Here is a 21949-nt window from a genome sequence, read left to right as displayed (position 1 = left end):
GAGGTGTCAGTGACGATTGTATTTATTTAATTGGTGTTATTACCGGTTCGTGATATAGCTAGCTTGAATAAGTCCAATTATCGGATTAGGTCATCGGTGGTTAATACAGCTCACGAATTTTGCAAAAAATTGATGTCTTGATTGTGCTAAAATTGCAAAATGCACTATGTTTATCAGAAATATGTTTAAAAAGTACCTTTTAAATTTTATAAATATTATAATCTTTAATTCTAACGTTTTTAAATCGTTTTAATCGATAGACGAACCGATTTTTTTTTATCAATTTTGTCACTCAATAGTGTAATTAGGCTTGCTTGAATATAAAGTGCTCATTCTTGCAAATATAATAGACCTTTTTGTCATTGACATTTTTTGAACTTTGAAAAAGTCTATCGAATAAAAGTACACATAGGTGACCACAAATCTTTATCGAAAAGTGTAACGACTTGCAAATTCGTGCGCAGTTTCAACAAAGTGAAGAATGCTCACGATTTTGCGTATTTCTTTATATAACAGAAAGATGATGCTGCCATTCGGTTGGATGACTGTGTCTGAGCTTCTGACTTTGAATCAGGATTTGTAGCAAATGTTGAACACTTGTAACAGTTCTGATATAGTCAGTAGACAACCATTCCTTGTTGAAAGCGAATATTATATTAGAATTGGAAAAGCAACAACACAAAAAGCATTCGTGGAACGTCTGTTCCAGCAGGTACAATATAACGGAATAATAATAATAATAATAATAATAATAATAATAATAATAAAAATAATAAAAATAATAATAATAATAATGATAATAATAATAATAATAATAATAATAATAATAATAATAATAATAATAATAATAATTTTAATTTTAATTTAAGTAATGATTTAAATTTTAATATTTATCCAGACAGAGTCGCTTTAATGGTCCAATACCTGAGCGGATAGTGTACGTCATAGAAGACATATAAGCGAGGATAAACTGGCAAATATTATTGTAGCAGAAGTTGATAAAGGAAAACATTGACAAATCACTGATCATTTGCATAAATAATATAAGAGCGGAATTAAATAATCAAGTACCTTATGGATAAGAAAGGTACCGTCAATTTTAATTAGGAGTGTGGTTTGTTAAGATTTATTTCGTCGATCAATTGAAACTGTTCGACCTTTAGAACGAGTTGACTTTATTTTATTTCAAAACTAGATGGGAACAAATATTAATTAAAATAAAGGTAAATATTATTAGAAGTATTTATCAAGCAATGACCTTGTATTTTCGTGGCGGTCGAATCTGACATCTAGACCGGTTAGTGGAAAAGAAAGGAGAAATACTAGGATCAACTCTTTTAGTCGCTGGACTTCACGCGTGCTTTATCAATAAATCAGGGAATAACAAAATGAACATAGAGTGAATGTAACATTTGATTTACAGACACTAAACAGTGTTGCTGTCGGTGTTACTAATTGTGAAGAATAGCACGGTTTTCGTAAAGTCATAACCGCACACGCTCGACACACTGACATTGTTCTTTATGGTGGATATAAGCCTTTACTCTTTAACGTACGCATACGGATAATGAGCACCTAGTGAAATCATATATCGAAGACGGCGACGCAAGTTTAGCTAAAACGAACTCTCGAACAGTGGTAAAGCGACTAGCCGGTAGTGGACAATGCTGCGCACCCGGACCGCACAGACGGACGACGCGCTGTTTCGATGGGCAAGAACGGAAATGAAAAGGGTAAGGCTTTTTTTATTCTTATATTAATAAATTATTTGTGTATCTTAACAAGTATTTAACTATTTCAAATTAAATAATCATCGATAAAAAAAATACGAGTCTGTATGACTTTGAAAATATGTTATTTTTTAATGTACACAAATCGTTAAAGATTCAGTCCAAAAATATTTTCAAAGTTAAGCTTGATACAAATCATTTAAAATCATTTTAATACTGTTAAAAATATATATAAAACATTGTCCATTTTATCAAATATGTTTATTGTATACGTTTGTTTTTTATGCATATTGGTGCATTGGTATACTTTCCTTTCGGACCGAACGTTTCGGAATATATTTAATAAATTATTTATCATCCGCGTCATGCGAAAATGGGTATTATGCCATAGGCGACCAGCGTAGCTCCAGACCACTTTGTCCGCTAGTGGGACAATAAAAGCTTGAGTGACTTTATAACGGACAGGGTCGCTCCTGACCGGACTGTGCGGATGTGCATGCGGGTTTGGATCTAGTCTGGTCGCATAAGGCATAAGACCCATTTTGGCATGATGAGATTCAAATGTAGTTCTTACACAGGATTTTCATAAAAGAAACGTCCGCGGCCTTTCATTGAGAGCACATTATGATTTAAATTTAACTGAACTATATTCTGTGGAATGCGAAGTATGCGTTATCGTTAGATTTTTGTTGTTGCATTAATGTTTTAGTAATTATACTGAATGTTAAAGCAATATTTGTATATTGCTTTTCAGAATGAGACTTGAAGTACCGGTAATACATGAATGATGTTTCTTTTTTAATTTCTATCTTTCAGATTTCATTCTCAAATAATTTGACCGATAAATGGAATACATTTATCCTATTTTACTGCATTCATTGAATCGTTCGTTACTTAATGTGAATCCATTCAAAAGTGCGTTGACGAGTTTCTCTTTTGACTGTCTTTCATTATAATTATTGGTAAAGAGCCAGTCAATAGCCAGTAACTGCGCATCACTTTGTCTCTTACCGGGCAGCGTGCTCGGAGCATTAAGTAATGGAAATGCAATCAAAATGTTACATTTATACACATTATACACAGATATGCGGAATAATTAAAATTGCGGCATTCAAGGAACTTTAACAGTACGCATAAAACATATTCAATAACACCAATTGTTTTTGTTATTGATATAAACCATGGAATTGTACAAAAATGAAGTGGCGTTTTACTTTAAAATTTAGCGTACAATAAAACTATAATTTATAATATTTTATAACACGTGGCTTTTTCTTCCAGGAACTAGTGATGTCACAGTCCACATACGCTAAAATAGCCGGGATCCAGAGCGAAATAGGGCGCGTTGTGATCACGCGCGTTGCCGGAAGTGAGCTAGAGTACAAACGCACTTTGAACATGTACCGAAAAGATGCCGCATGTGCAGTAAACAACATCCGTCGTGAACAGATAAAGATGCGCATGAAGTTGGCTCGGTATGTTCGCAAACTAAAGCAGACGAGAATAGAGCATATAAAACTGATTCGAGATCAAAGGAAACACGACGAGGACAGAGCTCTTTTGGAGGCGCTTCATCTGAGACTGAAATTCGAAGCGGCGGCTAAAACACCGGAACCGGAAGACAAAATCCCGACGATATTGTCCAATGATGATTTCAGTCGACCGGACGATCACGACATCGCGGAAGATACGCTTAGCCAGCTTTCGGATACTCACATGGATTTTAAGGGTGGACCGATTTACCTGCAGACGACCGCTCACGGTTCAGTGGAAGATTTGATTAGGGAAGCAGACGACCAGCTCGAAGATGTTCACTTCAAAAAATCAAAACATGGCAACCAGAAAAACAGGAAACCAAGCGTAGTGTTCGCGCCAATATTGCCCATGATAAACGAAGACGAAAAAGAAGTAGACGAGATTCTTGAAGAAAGTGAAAAGCAAACGGTCTCACAGGGGGTTCCGGATCGTTTCGAACTTAAGGTTTGGGATGATTCGATGTCGGTTTCCTCCTACGGTGGTAGAATAAAGCGCAAAAATGACGTTTCATTTTCGGATATTATAAAACTGAAGTACAGTGGCGTGAAAAATCTGTTCGATCTCGTCCATAAGCTCGCGAGGAAGCACGGGATACAGGATGTGGTGGAGAAGGTTCCCGATCCTCGAGACAACATCGTGCATAGAGGCGCTACCAACGACTCGTTCCGCCTGCAGGCGGCAGTGTTATACCCAATGAAGTACGGGTATGGCGCGGAGGAAGACGCCGAGACGTCTGATCGCCGGATATCCGTCAGCAAGTCGCCGGCGGTGTCGAGCATTCAGGAGCAAGACAGGGCGAGTGAAAACGGAAAGGACGGCGTTGATTATGATCTGAAAGCGGCGCGTCTGAGAAGAACGTCCGTGGAAAGCAGACGGTCTTTATACCTGTCTGGTAAGCATTCGCTATCTGTGGACTCGGAAAACCCGGAGAGTTTGTCGGATACTTCGCGTACCGGAAGTCCTAGAAAGTTGAAATCAAGAGACTTAAGCATGCCGGAACTCGTTGACAAAATGTCGAGGATAAAGATTGAGCAAGCGGACCGCCTCTCCGGCAGTCGACGCCTCGAGAACGAAATGATCTCAAATTATAACTATTTGACCCCGTCATACAAACCGTCTTCCTCGAAGTCGTCTCGGTCACTTCCGGCGCTCAAAAGGGATTCTGAGAAAGAAAACGATCGAAACGTTTCCTGGACACAGGCATTCGGACTACTTCGGGCTATACACAGTCTTGAAGATATTTCGTAGACTGTAAAGACATTCGTGGTTACAACTCGAATGTGGTATTGGTGGTCATTTTTCCGGCCAACAAAACATTTTTTGTTTAAGAGCCGGTTTTTTTATGATGCATCTCACGTTAAGGGATATAATAAATACCTGTATTATTTAGGGTAAGAACGTTTTATATGTAAATTCTTTGTTTAACGAATTTCAACAATTATTTGTCTAGTATTATTGTTATCAATTAAGAATAAGGCATGTTCTGTTTTAAAACTGATGCTATAAAAATATATTGAGTCTAGACTATTTTTGTTTCAACTTACATATTCTCCCGCTATAATCATCATCATAAACAACACTAAAAAGAACAACAACAAGACCCACAAAACATAATATTTTAATTAAACGCCTACATGAATATATAAAGCGTAAGCAAAAACAAGCGTTATCATATAGAACATTTTCAGGATTTGTATTTATACAATGTTGTTTCTGGATTTTATTTATTTCAAGACAATAATAAATGGTATGAAACTGATTTTATAGTGTTTAAAATGAATACAAATAATATATTATGCTATAATCCTCACGTTAAAATTATTTGATAATCATTCCATATAAAACACCTCTAAAAGAAAAGACATAACAATACAGTATTTAGTCTTTAAACGATAGACGCAGGATCGCGTGCATGAGTAGGGTTCATATCTAACTGACGTTCACCGCCTTCCTCGTCATTCCGGAAGTTCTGGTGCTCATACCGGAAGCGCTTCTCGAACGCCTTCCTGAGAGCAGCGCCACTGGAATGTCCACGCCTATCAAAGATCTCCTGCTTGGGAGTCCGAGTCCCGAGCGGGTTTGAATTATAAAACGACGGGGTAGCCGAATTCATAGTGTCGGCTGTCGCGATAGAAATTGAATCAAACTCGTCCTCAACATCCGAATAACCGTAGTCCGGAATAGGCTCGTCATAGTCCGGCATAGGCTCGTTCTCTATGTTGCATAGTTTCTGGAGCTCCATCGCCTTGGATATGACGTCACGCACTTTGTCCTTCTCGCTGAACTTCTTGCCACAGGACAGTTCGGTGATGGATAGCATGTGAAGCACCGTGCCCCATCTGTGCACAAACATGCCGAGAAACTGGACGCCTAATATGGCCGCGAAGAACACGAGGAAAATCAGTCCGAGCGGCTCGAACGCGAGGTCTTCATCGCTGTCGAAGCGAGGAATTTTGATGAAGAGTTTATCCTTGAGCTCATCTTGAAGAATCTGCAGCTGCATCGCCAGCGCGATCCAAAGTGCGCTGCTCATGAAAAAGCCGAATACGACGTTGTTTCTGAGATTCTTCAAGTCGTTCGCGACTTTTTCTTGGTGAATCCGATCCTCGTTGATCGGGTGAAGATACTTGGCTATGATTTGGTTCCAAAAGACGCTCTCTTTCTCGGACAGGTGTCTAACAGGCCCATCGCCACAGGCATTCGAGTTTAACCAACTCGGGTTTTCTAGTTCTTCCCGCTGCAACCATACCGGAATGTCATCCACGTGCTTGACCTCTGGTTTTTGCTTTCTCGTATCAATCGGTTCATGTATTTCATTGACCCGCGTTTCCTCATCAGTCATTGTCATCGTCGATGATGACGTCATGCGATGCATGGGTCGGTTTTCCCGCCCTGATCTCATCTCGTGTATCAGCTCCTCTAATAGCATATCTGTTTTGGATTTTTCTTTCGTTGACCCGTCGCTACGCATCTGCTTCAGGACGTCGCCCAATTCTTTGAAGAAGCCGTTCAGTCCCATCCACCCCAGAAGACCTTTCTTTTTTCGCTCGTTCTTCAGTCTTTTCTCCTCTTCGAGCCGTTTATCTTCCTCCAACTGTTCCTTTGTCTTTCTTGTGGGGATCTCACGCGTTCCCCACGACACAACGTTCATATTACACAGGTAATATATGGTGAGTAACAGGTAACCCGTCGGCAGGCAGATGAAGTATAGAGCGCCCGGGATGACGCAGAAGAACTCCTCCGGGTGCATCAGCGCGGAAATGAAGAATATGAACACGAGGAGAACCAAAAAGATAACATTAGGACTGGTCATCCCACCGTCTATGGCTTGACCAATTGTTCCCACCAGGACAATAGTCATCAGGATGGCGTAGATGGCGCTCATGATGGAGGCCACGGTCATCTGGGTCTCGGCCTTAGCGTAAATACAGACGACCATGAACAGGACGGCCGGAATCAACGCCATGCAGTAGGAACCGAGAACGCTGGTCTTGAATACGACTGTGAACGCGCCGGCTAACATGAGGAGGACAGTGGCCGGTCCGAGAATGGTGGATATAATCATGCAAAACTGGTACAGAATGTACAGGGTGCTCACGTTGTCGTTGATGCTTATTGTCGCCCGCCAGCTGCCAAGGAGGTCCACGATGTTCGCCAGGGTGCTAGGACCCCACCGACGTCGCTGATTGAAGAACTCAGAGAACGTTTCCGGTGCGTGGGTAAGAGCGTCCGCCGCGGCGCAGTAGTCGATCCGGTAGCCTTGCTGAAGGAGCAGTGTGCTCAGCCACCGGTCTTCTCCTGGAACCAGAATAACACCAGACAGAGTTCATGTGATGGCTTTAGCTTCGTGGACACGGACAAATGTATTCTCATTGTGTCCGACCCTTTGAGTTCATTTCCAAACGAAATTTATTGTTAGAGAAAGTTTATATATTTAAATCGACAAAGCGCAAACTTCTTTTTTTCAACGTCATTTATTGTCAAAATAATATTATAAGTATACAAATCGACAAAGCATAAATACACTAAAACATGCATGTATAGAAAACCCGTGCGCTAATTCTCTTACCCTGGTCGCACTGGACGTAGTGTCCGGCCTCGGTGGCGCGGGTGGCATACGTGCGCGCCACGTTGTCGTCCATGAGCGCGGAGCCCCGGAAGAGGCTGAAGCAGCCCGGCGCACACATGACGCAACCAAAGACGTGCTCGGTGGCCTTCTGCAGCCAGTGACCAATGGCGTACTCGAACTGCTGGTACCACAGCAATGGGCCTGTAGAAACATTCACTGTCATTATTGATGGGAATAAGACCGTTGTATAGCATGACCAATCTAGTTTAGGTTTAAAATTCTCTTTTATTGACATACCACAAAAATGACACCTACATTATCCAAACCAGGTATAGTTATTTAAATGCCCTATGTAAGCGGACAACTTGAGAGTAGGGGATACCTACATTTTCTCTTTTCAAACCAGGTATAGATATTTGAATGCCCTATGTTAGCGGACGATTTAAGAGAAGGTGAAACGTGTGAAAGTCGTTTAAAGATCGCAATATTCAACGAATGTTACACCGTTTATTTGATATCTACAATTAGCCCATTCGAGACATTATGTTTTTCCCACTCAAACGCAGTTAAAACACGCATTTTATAACGAAACCCGTTGCGTACCGGATCCGATAGGATGGATACGCCCGCAGGCGGCGCCGACCTTCTTGTTCGTCTTCAGACTGTCAATCAGTAGGCGGACGGCGTTCGGATGGAAGTCTACGTCGCCGTCCAACGTCAGGATGTACGTATTCTCCGCCTGGGGACGACAAATGTACGCTTGGGTTATACCCGTATTGGTTCAGAACTAGCAAGCATCAGTAACTTGGACTATTTACTCGATCAATGAATGAGTGGATGGAAGACTTGACGGACAAACGGATGGACGGATGAAATATCGAATGAATGAACGTATGAGCTGAAGGGCAGACGCATGCATTGAAGAACGAGTTGGTGGTTAAAGATATTAGTGATTGAACCAGACAAGCAAGAAATTTAAAAAAGGGCTTTGGTTGAACAATCAATAAACACGCGCGTGAGCAAAAAATATTATGACATGTTAAGCATACTCACAATTGATGTTAAGCGCTTGTTAAATGTTATCTTTATGTAACTTCTTGAACGACCATTTTAGGGCGACAAATCTCTCACACAGTTTATTACCAAACGTGAAGTTAAATATTATCCGATAAAAAAAGGTATCAAACGCTTCACTTGATTAATGGAACGAAGTTTTGTTCTATGATAGGGGAACATTAGTATTAATTGAAATGTTTCCACAATGACGTTGACGTTTAGTTTTTGGAAGGTTATTTGAGAAACACAAGGGATACATTTACAAAAATGAGTGATATTTATCACAGATAAACTCGCGAAAAAAAGTACAAAACCTTCGATATTAACGTGAACACAAACGTATATATACACATTTGAAGAACAAAACATAAAAAACGCGCTCCATGACTAGGGACGGCATAAAGGGTGCTATTAACCATTTAATAAATGCGAAAATTTATACAAGAAATATCTTTTTTTTAAAGATATACGGCGTTGATTGTGTTTGGTGTTGATGAAATATCAAAAGTTGTATTTAAAAAAAAAATCAAAGATAGCGAATGCCTTTTTTTGCGCAGTTCTTCGCTGCATCCACGCAATTAAATTGCGCCAGATTTCGAAGCTTATTTCGCTTTATTATATTATTTTTACCATATATCTACAGATACAGAATTAAAAAAAACACACAAGATGAATGAACATTAATGAAAACATACTCGCCAAACGGCAACACGCGAATCATCTGTACAGATTTGAAATACGCGTATTTATACGCGAGTTCTTCGAACAGACCTGTTTAGTGGTTTGTCGGACTATGTTACTTGGTTCGATTATTTTTTATTTCGTGAATCATCGCGCTCATGCTTAATAAATTGGTCTATATGGTTGAATATTTCTCATTAAATTAATCAAAACTGGTACGTATTATGGAAATGTTGAAAACGCATTAAAAATTAATGAGTGACATACCATTCTTACAACGCCGAATATCTTCATTAATGATATTTCTGGTCAAACAAAATTTAAGTTCACTTAGTTCACGCGAAAGCGTTTATATTAAGATACTGTTACTGACCGCGAGCTGACCTTGATACCTTGTGGGCTGGAATGCAATTCGTTACAGTGAGGTAACGATTCCACAGCTGGAACGACGGCTTGTTTAACACTTTATACATTTACGTGTTTAACGTTCAATTTCGAAAACAATTTTAATATGTTTGTCAAAGAGTATATCAGGATAGGGAACAACTTATATTATCTAAAATATACGAGTGCACATAATGCAAAACGGTGGTAATTACTAAATATGAAAACGCTCTGAAGCTGACAATCTTCTAACTATAAAGGTGCACACCCTCTGTATTGATGTCGATAGTTGAGTGTGAAACTGCTCTATCTCTCAAGCCTTTTTATTAGAGATAAAGTTAAATTGTTTCATGCTGAACATGCAGTGAACATCGTTGCAAAATGCACTGTATTATCCATTTTCATCATACTCTATACTTTCAACAAATAAAAAGTCAATAGTATAACATATGAATGTAAAGGTGATAACTGTTTGAAGATTACACGTGTTTTTTCGGAAAGTTTCAGGCCTACCGGCGGGAAATTTTATATTCAAATTGATTGGACGCTTACAAAGGTTAGCTAAGGTGAAAAGCTGGGTTAAACAGCTACGCCGAAAAAATAGCTGTATGCCATGCAATGTGCTCACACAACATGAATAACACATGAACCAAGTATATTACCTGACTATGGACCTCATCTGTGACGTAATTGAAGATGACGCTGCGTGTGAAGTGTGCTGACCTTCTGCGCCTGCGCAGTTGGCTGTCCGTGAGCTTCACGCGCTGGAATCCACCATCGTCATGACTACCGTCCACCTCGTCCTTGGTGAGGAGATTCTCGGGCTTTGCGAGAATCCGATAGCCGAGGAGGTAATACATGTACATCACCTGCAAGTAGAGAGGGACAATAGCAGCTATGTCTGCAGCTACTTTGAAAATAATAGTATACATTTGTTACTTAATTAGCATTCGTTTCATCATTTTAAAGTATGATCATGTCTATTCGTGTATACTGTATAATGCTCTGATATTTGGAGATATGAAAATATATCATTAAATTTTTCTAAATATAAAATGAATTTGATGTAAAATCCTATTATTTCCTAGTGAATGGTTCATGGAGAATTGGTTGTCATTGTACTTGAACAAATATTACATTCACGATTGGAAGTGTTATTTGCGTGTTGTTCTGTTGTTATGTTTTGGTTTTTTTCAAGGTTGTTTTTTTTTTTGGGGGGGGGGGGGGGAGAAATTGATTACGTCATGGAATGGCGACAAAATATATGTATCAAGTTACCTATATGCAGCATGCCAAGGACACTTTGATTTTGTTTGTAAGATAAGTATGGCTATTAAGATAATTGTTTTGTTGTTGTTATTGTCTTACTTGTGTACCCATGATGTATATATTTGTTACAAAAGAGTTGTTTTGGTCGAATGGTTGCATTGTTTATTCTCTCATACAACTCTTATGAGTCTGAGTTAAATAAATCATGGTATTCCTTGCTTAAACATAAACTAAATACGCAATTATGTGTTAATAAATTCTGACAGAGTGACATCAATATGTGTATCGGTCAAATGCGGGTCAAATGCGGTGAAGCAGGGGAGGCCATTGTGGCGTGATAAATCTTTGCTCAAGACATAGTTTTGGGCCCTAACAGTGCCCTACCTGTGACCAGCGTTTCTTGTGGCGGATCTTGTGCTTGTCTTTCAGATGTGCTATCAGCCTCGTGCCGCCGGGCAGTTTCCATGTCAACCGACCACCGTACGGCGTCGGCGTTCTTGACGGAGGCCCGAGCGCCATCTGACGTTCATGTACAGAGCTGCAAAAGCGTATACAGTTCTTTAACAGTGAACACGATGCAATCACACCAAACAACTAACGTATTTTTATTTTAAGATATTTCAGTGTTTGTCACCAAATATTTATTATTGTCATTATTACACAAATTAATGCCTCTGAAAATAATATATAAACGAGTCTGTTTAATATTTCATTTCTCCCACTTCAGAAATGTGCTGTGTCACCTCAGCGAGTCGTCGATGCAGTCCATGAGGTCGGACACGAACATGTTGGGTACCAACGAGTCGTCGTCGGTCAGCTCCATGGCGTCGTCGAAGAAAATGTGCGCTAATGTGGGACAGGAAAGTGAAAAGTAAAAGCGCTGATAACTTAAAAAGTCGATTGCCGCGTAGTCTGGCGGCGTACCATAAGTAAACAAAGTAATAAACGCGCCCGAAATTTCACACGCATACATGTTCACAGCAAAATTGGGAGAAAGGTTAAAGTTCTGAGTAATAGATACGTTAAACAGCAGTGGTAAAACGTTGTTAAAATGCATAATATTTTGGCTAGAACATCGCAAAATTTCTGCTTCAAAAAAAGCTTTGTTAAATTAAACATACAAATTATCCAAAGATGAATGGTAATTTTGTGAACTTGAATTTCAGCGATTTAAGCTTAGGCTATTATTTAAAAAGGCAGACAAAAAGTACCTTCAAACTCATAGTAGTCCGGGTCTCTGATTTTGTAGAATTTCTGAGCAAGGTACCGACCGCTGTGGTCTATATCCATCCTGCACGCATACAACGTTCACATTTAATAATTCTATAAACGCTGTCATCGTAGGGATGGTAAAGATATGAAGTACTGGTAATATGCAATATTCCACATACACGTACGTATTATTACATGCAAAAATATATAATTGTTCCGGTGTATATTTTATATTATCTGTCCTAAATGACGAGGACTTCTTTATCCCGCTTCTTCCAAAACGCATTGCAAATAAAAACAATAGTGACTTTTGTGACGACAAAGAACATAGCTATTTTTTCGGATGCTCAAAAGTTCGGACATTTAGATCAGACCGCTTGTAGATTGGATATTCGAATATAAGGATAAAGGAATATTCGTATATATTTTCAGGATTCGTTCCCATCCCTAATATAAAACACACATATATACTCATAAGATTCAATTATATATGAACTTATCTCTTAATCATTTTGTAAGTTTTTTTAGCAAGTTCACAGAGGCGGATGCAAAATGTGTCCTTTTTTTGAATAGAAGAACAATCACCTAAAAATGGACTTAAGCAAGTTGGTCATTTCCGCTCTGGTCTCGTGCCACATTGTCGCGCATGCGTAGATCTGCGGAACGACGTCGTCTGCTTTGTACTGCTCGGCGTCCGGCTCCGCGAACTCGTCATCTGCACCGGAAGCAAAATTCTGGTCCTGGTCGTTACGTCGGCGTCTGAGCATTAGAGACTGGTCCGACAAGATTCCGCACCTCACGGGAGTTACAAACAACCTATATCGGTAAAAAAGAGGAAAAACGTACATGTTAATTAATAAGTTTAACCCTTTGCATGCTAGGAAATTTGTCGTCTGCTAAAATGTCGTCTGCTGAATTTCTAAAATTAGCATTTTCTTTGATTTTTTCAAAGAATACAATCAGAATATCAAACAGTTTGGATCCTGATGAGACGCCACGTTTTGTGGCGTCTCATCTGGATCCAAACTGTTTGCAAAAGCCTTCAAAATTCGGTTCCAGCACTGAAAGAGTTAAAAGCATCTGTGTAGGCATAGTATGCACTTACATATATGAGCTATGTCATGCGCAAGTATGTCATATGTCATTCTCGCAGTCAGGTTAGGAGTTACTCCGTCCGCTATAAAGTAACGAAATGTTCGGTGGTCTCATTAACGAATGGCGTAGCTCCTGACCAGACTGTGCCAATGCGTAGGCTGGCCAGGATCTACGCTGAATGCATATGCCATAAGACCCATTTTCGCATAACTCGGGTCATTATTATAGTAGTCTCGTGGCTATTTCTTAAATGACTGAAACTATAGGTCATAGTACCAGAGAGTTATTGCATTGATATACATATACAGGTAAATTGTTTTAATGTATGGAAGTCGTTAATTGAAAGCGTTAATTGAAAGCAGGTAATGGTCATCAATTTACAATTAATTGCCCAAAGAAGGCACATAGCTACTTCTGACTTTCAAACAAATATTATCAAAGAATACATTTTAACAAAAAAGAAAATAGTGCGTCTGAATGTATAGGTAAATGATCCAAACCTGTCTATTTTCTCCATCCGCCCGTTTCCAGGGAACCAGATATGCAACACAATAAATATTTCCGACAACCATAAGATTCCGATCCAGACGAGGTGAAGCGCCCAGGAGTTAACATCAGCTTCCACCCCCACCCACACCAGGCGTCCAGTGGGAAGAAATTCGAAGACGCTTTGCAGAACCACAACTGCAACGGCCGCCGGCGATGCGAGGGTGAGCGGAAGTGAAAAGCCGACGAGCTGCATACAAAGCTTGCACGCTAGGGATCCGAAGTAGGTCACGAAGGAGCTTGAAATTATCTGCAGGTAAAGGACGCCATATAACTCAAAATGAGCGACCATGTCAGCCGATAACGTGAACGGATGTGACGTGTGTTTGTGTGTATGTGACGTTTCCTCCGTTGAAGTGGCGGGTGTTGGGAAGTCTGATCTTTCGACTGAATTTCTCGTCTGCGATTGAGTTGTTATTGGCGCAAACGTCGTCACGTTTGTCGCAACACCACTGGCTATTGAATGCACGTGGTCCACGTCTCGCCGAAATAAACGAACTGTGGGGACGGCGATTCCGTTATCAAGTAACGGGTTGGGTGATGACGTAACTGATGTATTTATTGTTTGATTTAACGAATAATGTAAGTTAAATGTAAACCCTTGCTGTAGCAGAACCGCAATCGCCACCACCCAAAGAGCCTTCCAAACACTAACAAATATGTACAAACGTCCTCGCGCATGGTGCAAAAGCTTCTTCCACGAATTAAATTTAAGCTCGCGTCCGCATATCTCAAAGTCGCCTTCCACGAAATTTTCCCAGAATGCGCAAGAAATCAGAATTAACGCTAGCGGAAGTTCGAACATCACAGTGTCACCAAAATATCCACTAGGCAGGGGTGACCTTGTAACCAGGGGGTCGATGTCTTCGACAAGGACCTTATTTCGTATTGCGCTCTTCTCCGTTGATGTCATCGTGACTTGAAACATAAGGCACAACACCATACTACTTAACTGTATCAAGAACGCCACAATGTTAAGCATAAAGAGCGAACACTTCCGACCGAGGTGCGTGTTTGAATCCCGGCTCTCGAAGATCGTCTTCAGGAAAGCGGGCACGACATAGATACCACTGAGCACTATGAAGCCTCTCATCATGTCGAGCGCGGGTAGAACCCTGAACACGAGCAGGCAGAGACCCAGCGTGTGTAACAGCTCCAGCAGCAGCACCTGAAAAACATAAAAAGAGGAGGGGGTAAAAAATATAATTGCGCCTCGCTCTGAGAAAACCTAGCTTAATGCATTAGCGTAATGTTAGTATCGTCCCAGATTAGCCTGTATACTCCGCACAGGGTTATCAGGGATGACGCTGCCCACCCAGACTGGATTTTCGTTGTTAGGAAGTATTTTCTGAACGAAAATACAATTAGGCGTAAAGTGTCGTCCCTGACTGGACACGCTAATGCCGGTTTTCAAGAAAGCTCCACATATTCATTTACACATTTTATTCCACAACACTAAGACTTTTACATCTTATGGAGCTGATAAGGGTTAATATCTGATAACATCCTTTCTAGAAAATACGAAACACTCTATGCACTTTTGCTCGTGCCTGAGGACTCCCCCTCGTGACAAGCTTGTGTCTGACCGCACTACGGATCTCTCTCTCAAACCTAGTTCGTGTCGGACGACTCCTTCTCTTACCTTGCTACAACTTGACTAAGCCACGACTCCCACTATCTGACTGAACTACGACTCCAACTCTATGACTCCACTTCGACTCCCTCTCGTACCTACAATACGACTCCCTCTAGTAACTACACGACGACTCCCTCACGTTCTTAAACTACGACTCCCTCTCGTACCTACACTACGACTCCCTCTCGTACCTACACTACGACTCCCTTTCGTATCTACACTACGACTCCTTCCCGTACCTACACTACAACTCCCTCTCGTACTACACTACATCTCCCTCTCGTACCTACCGAGGACAGCAGCGAGAAAGAAGGCCACGTGGAGCTGCCGAACAGCGACTTGCTGGAGTAGACGAGCAGCCAGACGCCGTACGGGAAGCACATGCTGATTAGAAGCATAGTCTTAGCCGGCCACTGGGTCTCCGGTAGTGCGTCCTGTGACGAGGAGAAAAACTGGTATTCAAATATAGGCTTCACATCTAACAATGGGGAAATGTGCTCTTCGCCATCATCACCGTCGTCGTCTTTATCGGTAAACCATCATTATGATAATCACATCATCAACAGCATCATTATCAGCAGCAGCACAAGCATCACCATCTTCAGCATCATTATCAACAACAACAACAACATTATTATCCTCACCACCACCATCATCACCATCATTTCATCATCATCATCTTCTTCTTCTTCAACATCATAGTCATCATCATCGTCGTCGTCGTAATACACTACCATCACCATATCTTTTTCTAAACATAAATTGTTAACATTTACCTTTGTTATCCCGGATGTCATCAACATAATGCAGAGCTTGTTGACGACTGCGGACGTGAGCACGACGATGAAAAGAAATATGTAGCAGACGACTTTGAAGAATTTGAAGACCGTCTGGAATGCGGTTCCTTTCGTTGACTGTTCCCGGGGCATCATTTGAAATCGGTCCCACAAACGTCTGGTAAAACAAGGGCTGTTTGTAAAACATGCATGCCCCCATATGGGCTCTCCGTTGTAGTGACAGCCATTGTGTGAATATGTTTTTTGTCACTGTGACCTTGACCTTTGACCTAGGGACCTGAAAATCAATAGAGGTCATCTGCCAGTCATGATCAATGTACCTATGAAGTTTCATGATCCTAGGATTAAGCGTTCATCGTGAACTTGACCTTTGACCTATTGACCTCAAAATCGATAGGGGTCATCTGCGAGTCATGATTAATGTACCTATGAAGTTTCATGATCCTAGGCATAAGCGTTCTTGAGTTATCATCCGGAAACCATTTTACTATTACGGGTCACCTTGACCTTTGACCTAGTGACCTGAAAATCAATAGGGATCATCTGCGAGTCATGATCAATCTACCTATCAAGTTTTATGATCGTAGTCATTAGCGTTCTTGAGTAATCATCCGGAAACCATTTTACTATTTCAGGTCACCGTGACCTTGACCTTTGATATAGTGACCTGAAAATCAATATGGGTCAACTGCGAGTCATGATCAATCTACCTATCAAGTTTCATGATCCTTGGCATAAGCGTTCTTGAGTTATCATCCGGAAACCATTTTACTATTTCGGGTCACCGTGACCTTGACCTTTGACCTTGTGACCTGAAAATCAATAGGGGTCATCTGCGAGTCATGCTTAATCTACCTACGAAGTTTCATGATCCTAGGCATAAGCGTTCTTGAGTTATCATCCGGAAACCATTTTACTATTACGGGTCACCTTGACCTTTGACCTAGTGACCTCAAAATCAATAGGGATCATCTGCGAGTCATGATCAATGTACCTATTAAGTTTTATGATCGTAGTCATTAGCGTTCTTGAGTTATCATCCGGAAACCATTTTACTATTTCAGGTCACCGTGACCTTGACCTTTGATATAGTGACCTGAAAATCAATAGGGGTCAACTGCGAGTCATGATCAATCTACCTATCAAGTTTCATGATCCTTGGCATAAGCGTTCTTGAGTTATCATCCGGAAACCATTTTACTATTTCGGGTCACCGTGACCTTGACCTTTGACCTTGTGACCTGAAAATCAATAGGAGTCATCTGCGAGTCATGATCAATCTACCTACGAAGTTTCATGATCCTAGGCATAAGCGTTCTTGAGTTATCATCCGGAAACCATTTTACTATTTCGGGTCACTGTGACCTTGACCTTTGACCTAGGGACCTGAAAATCAATAGGGGAGTCTTGATCAATTTACCTATCAAGTTTCATGATCCTAGGCCTAAGCGTTCTTGAGTTATCATCCGGAAACCATTTTACTATTTCGGGTCACTGTGACCTTGACCTTTGACCTAGCGAACTGAAAATCAATAGGGGTCATCTGCGAGTCATGATCAATTTACCCATCAAGTTTCATGATCTTAGGCCTAAGCGTTCTTGAGTTATCATCCGGAAACCATTTTACTATTTCGGAGGACCGTGACCTTGACCTTTGACCTAGTGACCTCAATATCAACAGGGGTCATCTGCGAGTCATGATCAATGTACCTATGAAGTTTCATGATCCTAGGCCCAAGCGTTCTTGAGTTATCATCCGGAAACCACCTGGTGGACGGACCGACGGACCGACAGACCGACCGACAGACCGACGTGTGCAAAGCAATATATCCCCTCTTCTTCGAAGGGGGGCATAAAAATACAACCTCTAATTTCGATAACTACGTCAAAACAGGCAAATTAACATTTTGGTGAAAATGACTTTACTTCTATCATGTGTAACAAAATAATTGTTGCTTACGATATTTAATCTTTTTTTGTAGTCTCATTATTATTTGAGATTATAGTTCTTTATAAAGGATTGTAAGACAAAAAAACACATAGACATGTATATGTTATGTATGAAACACTTACGGGTCTAAAACTTTCCTCTCTGGTAATCGTTTCATCTAAACGAAAATGAAACAATAAAAATGTTAAATTGCATAACATTTTCATAAGAAATGCTACAATATAGTGCCTTAACATATTTCATTGCTGTTAAAAAAATAATAATTGTAAAATCTTTTTTTTTTTTATTTTATCATGAATAATATTCACTTTTATTTAAAAGTGTACGAATTAAAGTGAACAAGGCATTGACAGTATTACAGCCAATACATTAGTCCCCTACCGGTGTAAACCCCGTTACATAAAAGATTTTGCATAAGAACGTTCATATAGGACCAATGTGATTTTTTACGATAATACGATAATACGTTTTGTTCTATTTATGTAACATAAACCTGATCTTTGACCTCTGGTGAAAAGGGGGTCTTGCCTAATCCTCACACAACCCTTTTAAGTATACAAGACTTCACCCATTCCGCTTCAGTATATTTTTTTTAAAGAATTCGCGGGATCAAATTTGTGTAGACGTACGGACAGATTGACAGACGGACGGACGGACGGACAGACATGGCGGGTGAAGGGAAAATCGAAAGACACCTCCAGTGAAACCGGAAGAAGGGCTTAAAAGGCATTATGTTGTCGTCTAGTTTTGAACAATTACATATCATAAAAGAGTTGCAATAAGTTTGTAATCTCACCTGTTGATCAAAGTTGAAATGTTCGTTAAGTTCAAGGTGGAACTGATGAGCATTTGACGTCGCTTGAGCGTGCGATGACTTCAACGTCATGTCTGCATGTCGCATCTGCGATTGATCCGCACGCCGGAAACCAGAAGGCATTTCATTCTCTAGAAACTCCTCCTCTGGTGTATATGCAGTAGAGTCGAATTCAGAGAGAGACCCGTTTTCACTGGTCGTCCCCACTCCCGAGGATACGCGACGATCGTCTGCATTTTCATCTGGAAATTGGGAGCTGTCCGACTGCTTGACTGGCGTCATGCTTAAATTTGGGTCTGAATCGCTCCGAAGACTTACCGAATTTGATTGACTGTGTTCCGGATGCATGGTTTGACGCAGTTGCCTCAAACGACGTACAACTTACACAAGGCGCATATTAAACCTTTGTTGACAATGGTGACTCTGAAAAACGTTTCAAATATTGCCTGATCACAATAAATATGGATACATTCTGGGAAAAAAAAGCGTCAAATACACGGGTGACTGCTTATTACGGTTATAAAGTCATCTATCAAAGTTAAACGAGTGAGGACAGTTGATATAAGATAAATCCCTTATTTCTTTACTCGATCAAGATAATTATATGTTTGGTGATTGAATAAAATATCATATTTAATTTATACCTTTTACTACAATTTGTCGCAGTAAAGTCACCATGTCATTTTTTCACAGACGATGCTGTCCTGTGTGTGAATTTTGTGATGATATGTTATCATTCATCTCGCTTGACTGTGTATCCTGGAGCAAAAACACCAACTTACGATATTTATAATGAACTAGTGCAAACCGTGAATACTAAGCCTACTGTAAGTATGTTAAACAAGTAAAATATTTCTCTCAATGTTTCCTTTTTCACATTTGTAAATACTATACTTACCTTATAATGTATACTTTAATACAAATAACTTGTCATACAAATAACTGTACTTTTATATACGGTTCAAAACTTTTCTTTCGAGCAGTTGCGTGAACGAAATGACTAGTGCTCTGTCTTTGGGTTTTTGCAGACGCGGTGATTTACTTATGCGTCGACTAAATGAAATGAAACATATGTTACGTGAAAGATTGTGTCATGTGAATTGTTTCTCTCGACAAATGGTTTTCCTGAAACACACATGCTTCTGTTGACTTGTGATTATTTCGCACTTTTTGGCATACCTGTGAAAACATCCATCACAGGTGACCGAAACATTTAAAGATGAATTATTTCCTTCATCTATGAATTATTTTCGGCCAGACTCTGGGAAAACCAGGGTTAGGACATGTGGGTTAAGTATCGTCCCAGATAACAATTCTCCAAATTACAATTAATGTTTTACCTTAATGATTATAAATACATTCATGTATTAAAAAGTTTCCATATGTAGCAAGATACATTGTTAACATGTGATTTAAAACGAGTTTTGTTCAAAACTTTGTAAAGTTCATCCATAACTATTTAAAACATTTCTGCTAAATCCATTTACTATATTCGTGTATTTTGTATTATTATCGTGTTTAACAATAGAAACTGTACAGTTTATGTGTAATACAATTATGTCCTGTTATGTTAAGTATTTGCAAACAGCACTTTGACGACCGTTTCGACCTAGACCAGATTTTCATTTAAAAGATTCTTTATTTATAGTCCTTGCAGTCCGCACAGGATAATCTAATTCGACACTTTCCGCCTATGCTTGATTTTCGTTTCAACGAGACTTTGCATACAATACATGAACACTTAAATGAAAGCTGAAACTGTCATCCCTGATTAGCCTGTGCGTACTGCACAAACTAATCTGGGACGTTACTTTACGCTTGCACATTAAGCCTTGTTTTCCCAGAGCGCTGCGCAATTTTGAAATAACATTGCAATTGTGAGTCTTGCGCCTGATGATGGAGTTTAATACAACGTAATTACAACAATGTAATAATCTATGATGGACAATAATGATGTACGTTTTACACTGACCTTTAAAGGGACCGTACCTTTCTCATCAAACTGGATACAAAGAACATTGACTTTTGTATATTGGCATTAATAATGTTTTTGTCTTATAGGGTTGAGTTAAAGGGACCGTCAACCACAAACGACGAAAAAAGAAAAGTTCTAAAATACCGTATTTCTTTTACAATTATTAGTTTATATTGATTAAAATATCACGACTGGTATATTACATTACTTGAAAAAAGTTCGTATTTTCAGTATATTCGGTAATTAAATTTCGCGATGTGAAATCAAAAGTACATCGCTAAAATAGGTGATATAACGATATACACACAACAAGAAACCGTCGGAGACGAGTGATGCTCCCCCAAAGTATTTTTGTCACTACGATGGATGGTTTAGCAACTTAAAAATTTCAAAGGGCCATAACTCTCTAAATAAATCATCTAACCAGAACCCACAAATAGCATGCGCATCTCCTCAAGGTAGTTAAGCTTCCCATAAAGCTTCATTGAATTCCAGTCAGTAGTTGGGGGGACAAGAATTGCACTATATGTACAGTTAATGGAAAAATTCAAAGGGCCATAACTCTGTGAAAAATCATCCGACCAGAACCGGCTGATAATATGCACATCTCCTCTTGGTAGTGAAGCTTCCCATAAAGTTTAATTGAATTCCGGTCATTTATTGCTGAGAAATAAACCGGACAAAAATTGTACACGGACGGAAGGACACACGGACAGACGAAGCGGCGACAATATGCTCTCCACAAAATTTGTTTGGGTGAGCATAATAAATAACGCAAGTATATTGATAATTTTTTATATATAATATATACAATATCACTACGAATGCACAATTTGCATTCCTGTGTTTACCACGTGACGATGATGATCAATCTACTTGCGTTATTTATAGTTAACTTGAAGTTACCTGGTACCTGTACCCAGTAAAATTTTATTACCGAATAGACTGAAAATATGAAAACTTTACAACTTTTTCATGTAATGTAATGTATCAGTCGTGATATTTTAATCAATATAAACTAATAATTGTAAAAAATACGGTATTTAAGAACTTTTCTTTTTTCATCGTTTGTGGTTTACGGTCCCTTTAACTCAACCCTATTAGACAAAAACATGAATGCCAATATACAAAAGTCAATGTTCTTTGTGTTCAGTTTGATGAGAAAGGTATGTTCGAAGTTTACAATTTCACATTTAAT

At 39.7% G+C, this 21949-nt stretch overlaps 2 protein-coding genes across 2 annotated transcripts; one reads left to right on the top strand and one right to left on the bottom strand.

Annotated features, from left to right (window-relative positions):
• The first annotated feature begins 913 nt into the window (after positions 1–913).
• On the top strand, positions 914–5025 carry LOC127876196 (uncharacterized). The gene is made up of 2 exons (XM_052421242.1): positions 914–1733; positions 3012–5025. Exons 1-2 carry the CDS (start codon positions 1665–1667, stop codon positions 4512–4514), a joined length of 1572 nt encoding a protein of 523 aa, XP_052277202.1. The 5' UTR covers positions 914–1664; the 3' UTR covers positions 4515–5025.
• On the bottom strand, positions 4906–19058 carry LOC127876825 (chitin synthase chs-2-like). The gene is made up of 11 exons (XM_052422303.1): positions 18759–19058; positions 15505–15648; positions 13533–14746; positions 12523–12753; positions 11937–12016; positions 11469–11571; positions 11110–11263; positions 10119–10325; positions 7939–8074; positions 7336–7536; positions 4906–7064 (listed from the first exon to the last, which is right to left on the bottom strand). Exons 1-11 carry the CDS (start codon positions 19056–19058, stop codon positions 5152–5154), a joined length of 4683 nt encoding a protein of 1560 aa, XP_052278263.1. The 3' UTR covers positions 4906–5151.
• Positions 19059–21949: the final 2891 nt, after the last annotated feature.

This window comes from Dreissena polymorpha, chromosome 4 (genome assembly GCF_020536995.1).
Source record: "Dreissena polymorpha isolate Duluth1 chromosome 4, UMN_Dpol_1.0, whole genome shotgun sequence".
Taxonomy (NCBI): Eukaryota; Metazoa; Mollusca; class Bivalvia; order Myida; family Dreissenidae; genus Dreissena; species Dreissena polymorpha.
The sequence above is the reverse complement of the archived record's forward strand: the minus strand, read 5'-3'. Positions and strand labels throughout refer to the sequence as shown.

Excerpts from the sequence above, each read along its gene's own strand:
- LOC127876196 (XM_052421242.1), top strand. The coding sequence starts at position 1,665 with ATGCTGCGCACCCGGACCGCACAGACGGACGACGCGCTGTTTCGATGG. Across the intron at positions 1,734-3,011 it reads CAAGAACGGAAATGAAAAGG|GAACTAGTGATGTCACAGTC; the intron begins GTAAGGCTTTTT and ends TTTTTCTTCCAG.
- LOC127876825 (XM_052422303.1), bottom strand. The coding sequence starts at position 19,058 with ATGACGCCAGTCAAGCAGTCGGACAGCTCCCAATTTCCAGATGAAAAT. Across the intron at positions 14,747-15,504 it reads CTTTCTCGCTGCTGTCCTCG|GTGCTGCTGCTGGAGCTGTT; the intron begins GTAGGTACGAGA and ends TATGTTTTTCAG. Across the intron at positions 10,326-11,109 it reads ACAAGAAACGCTGGTCACAG|GTGATGTACATGTATTACCT; the intron begins GTAGGGCACTGT and ends CTCTACTTGCAG.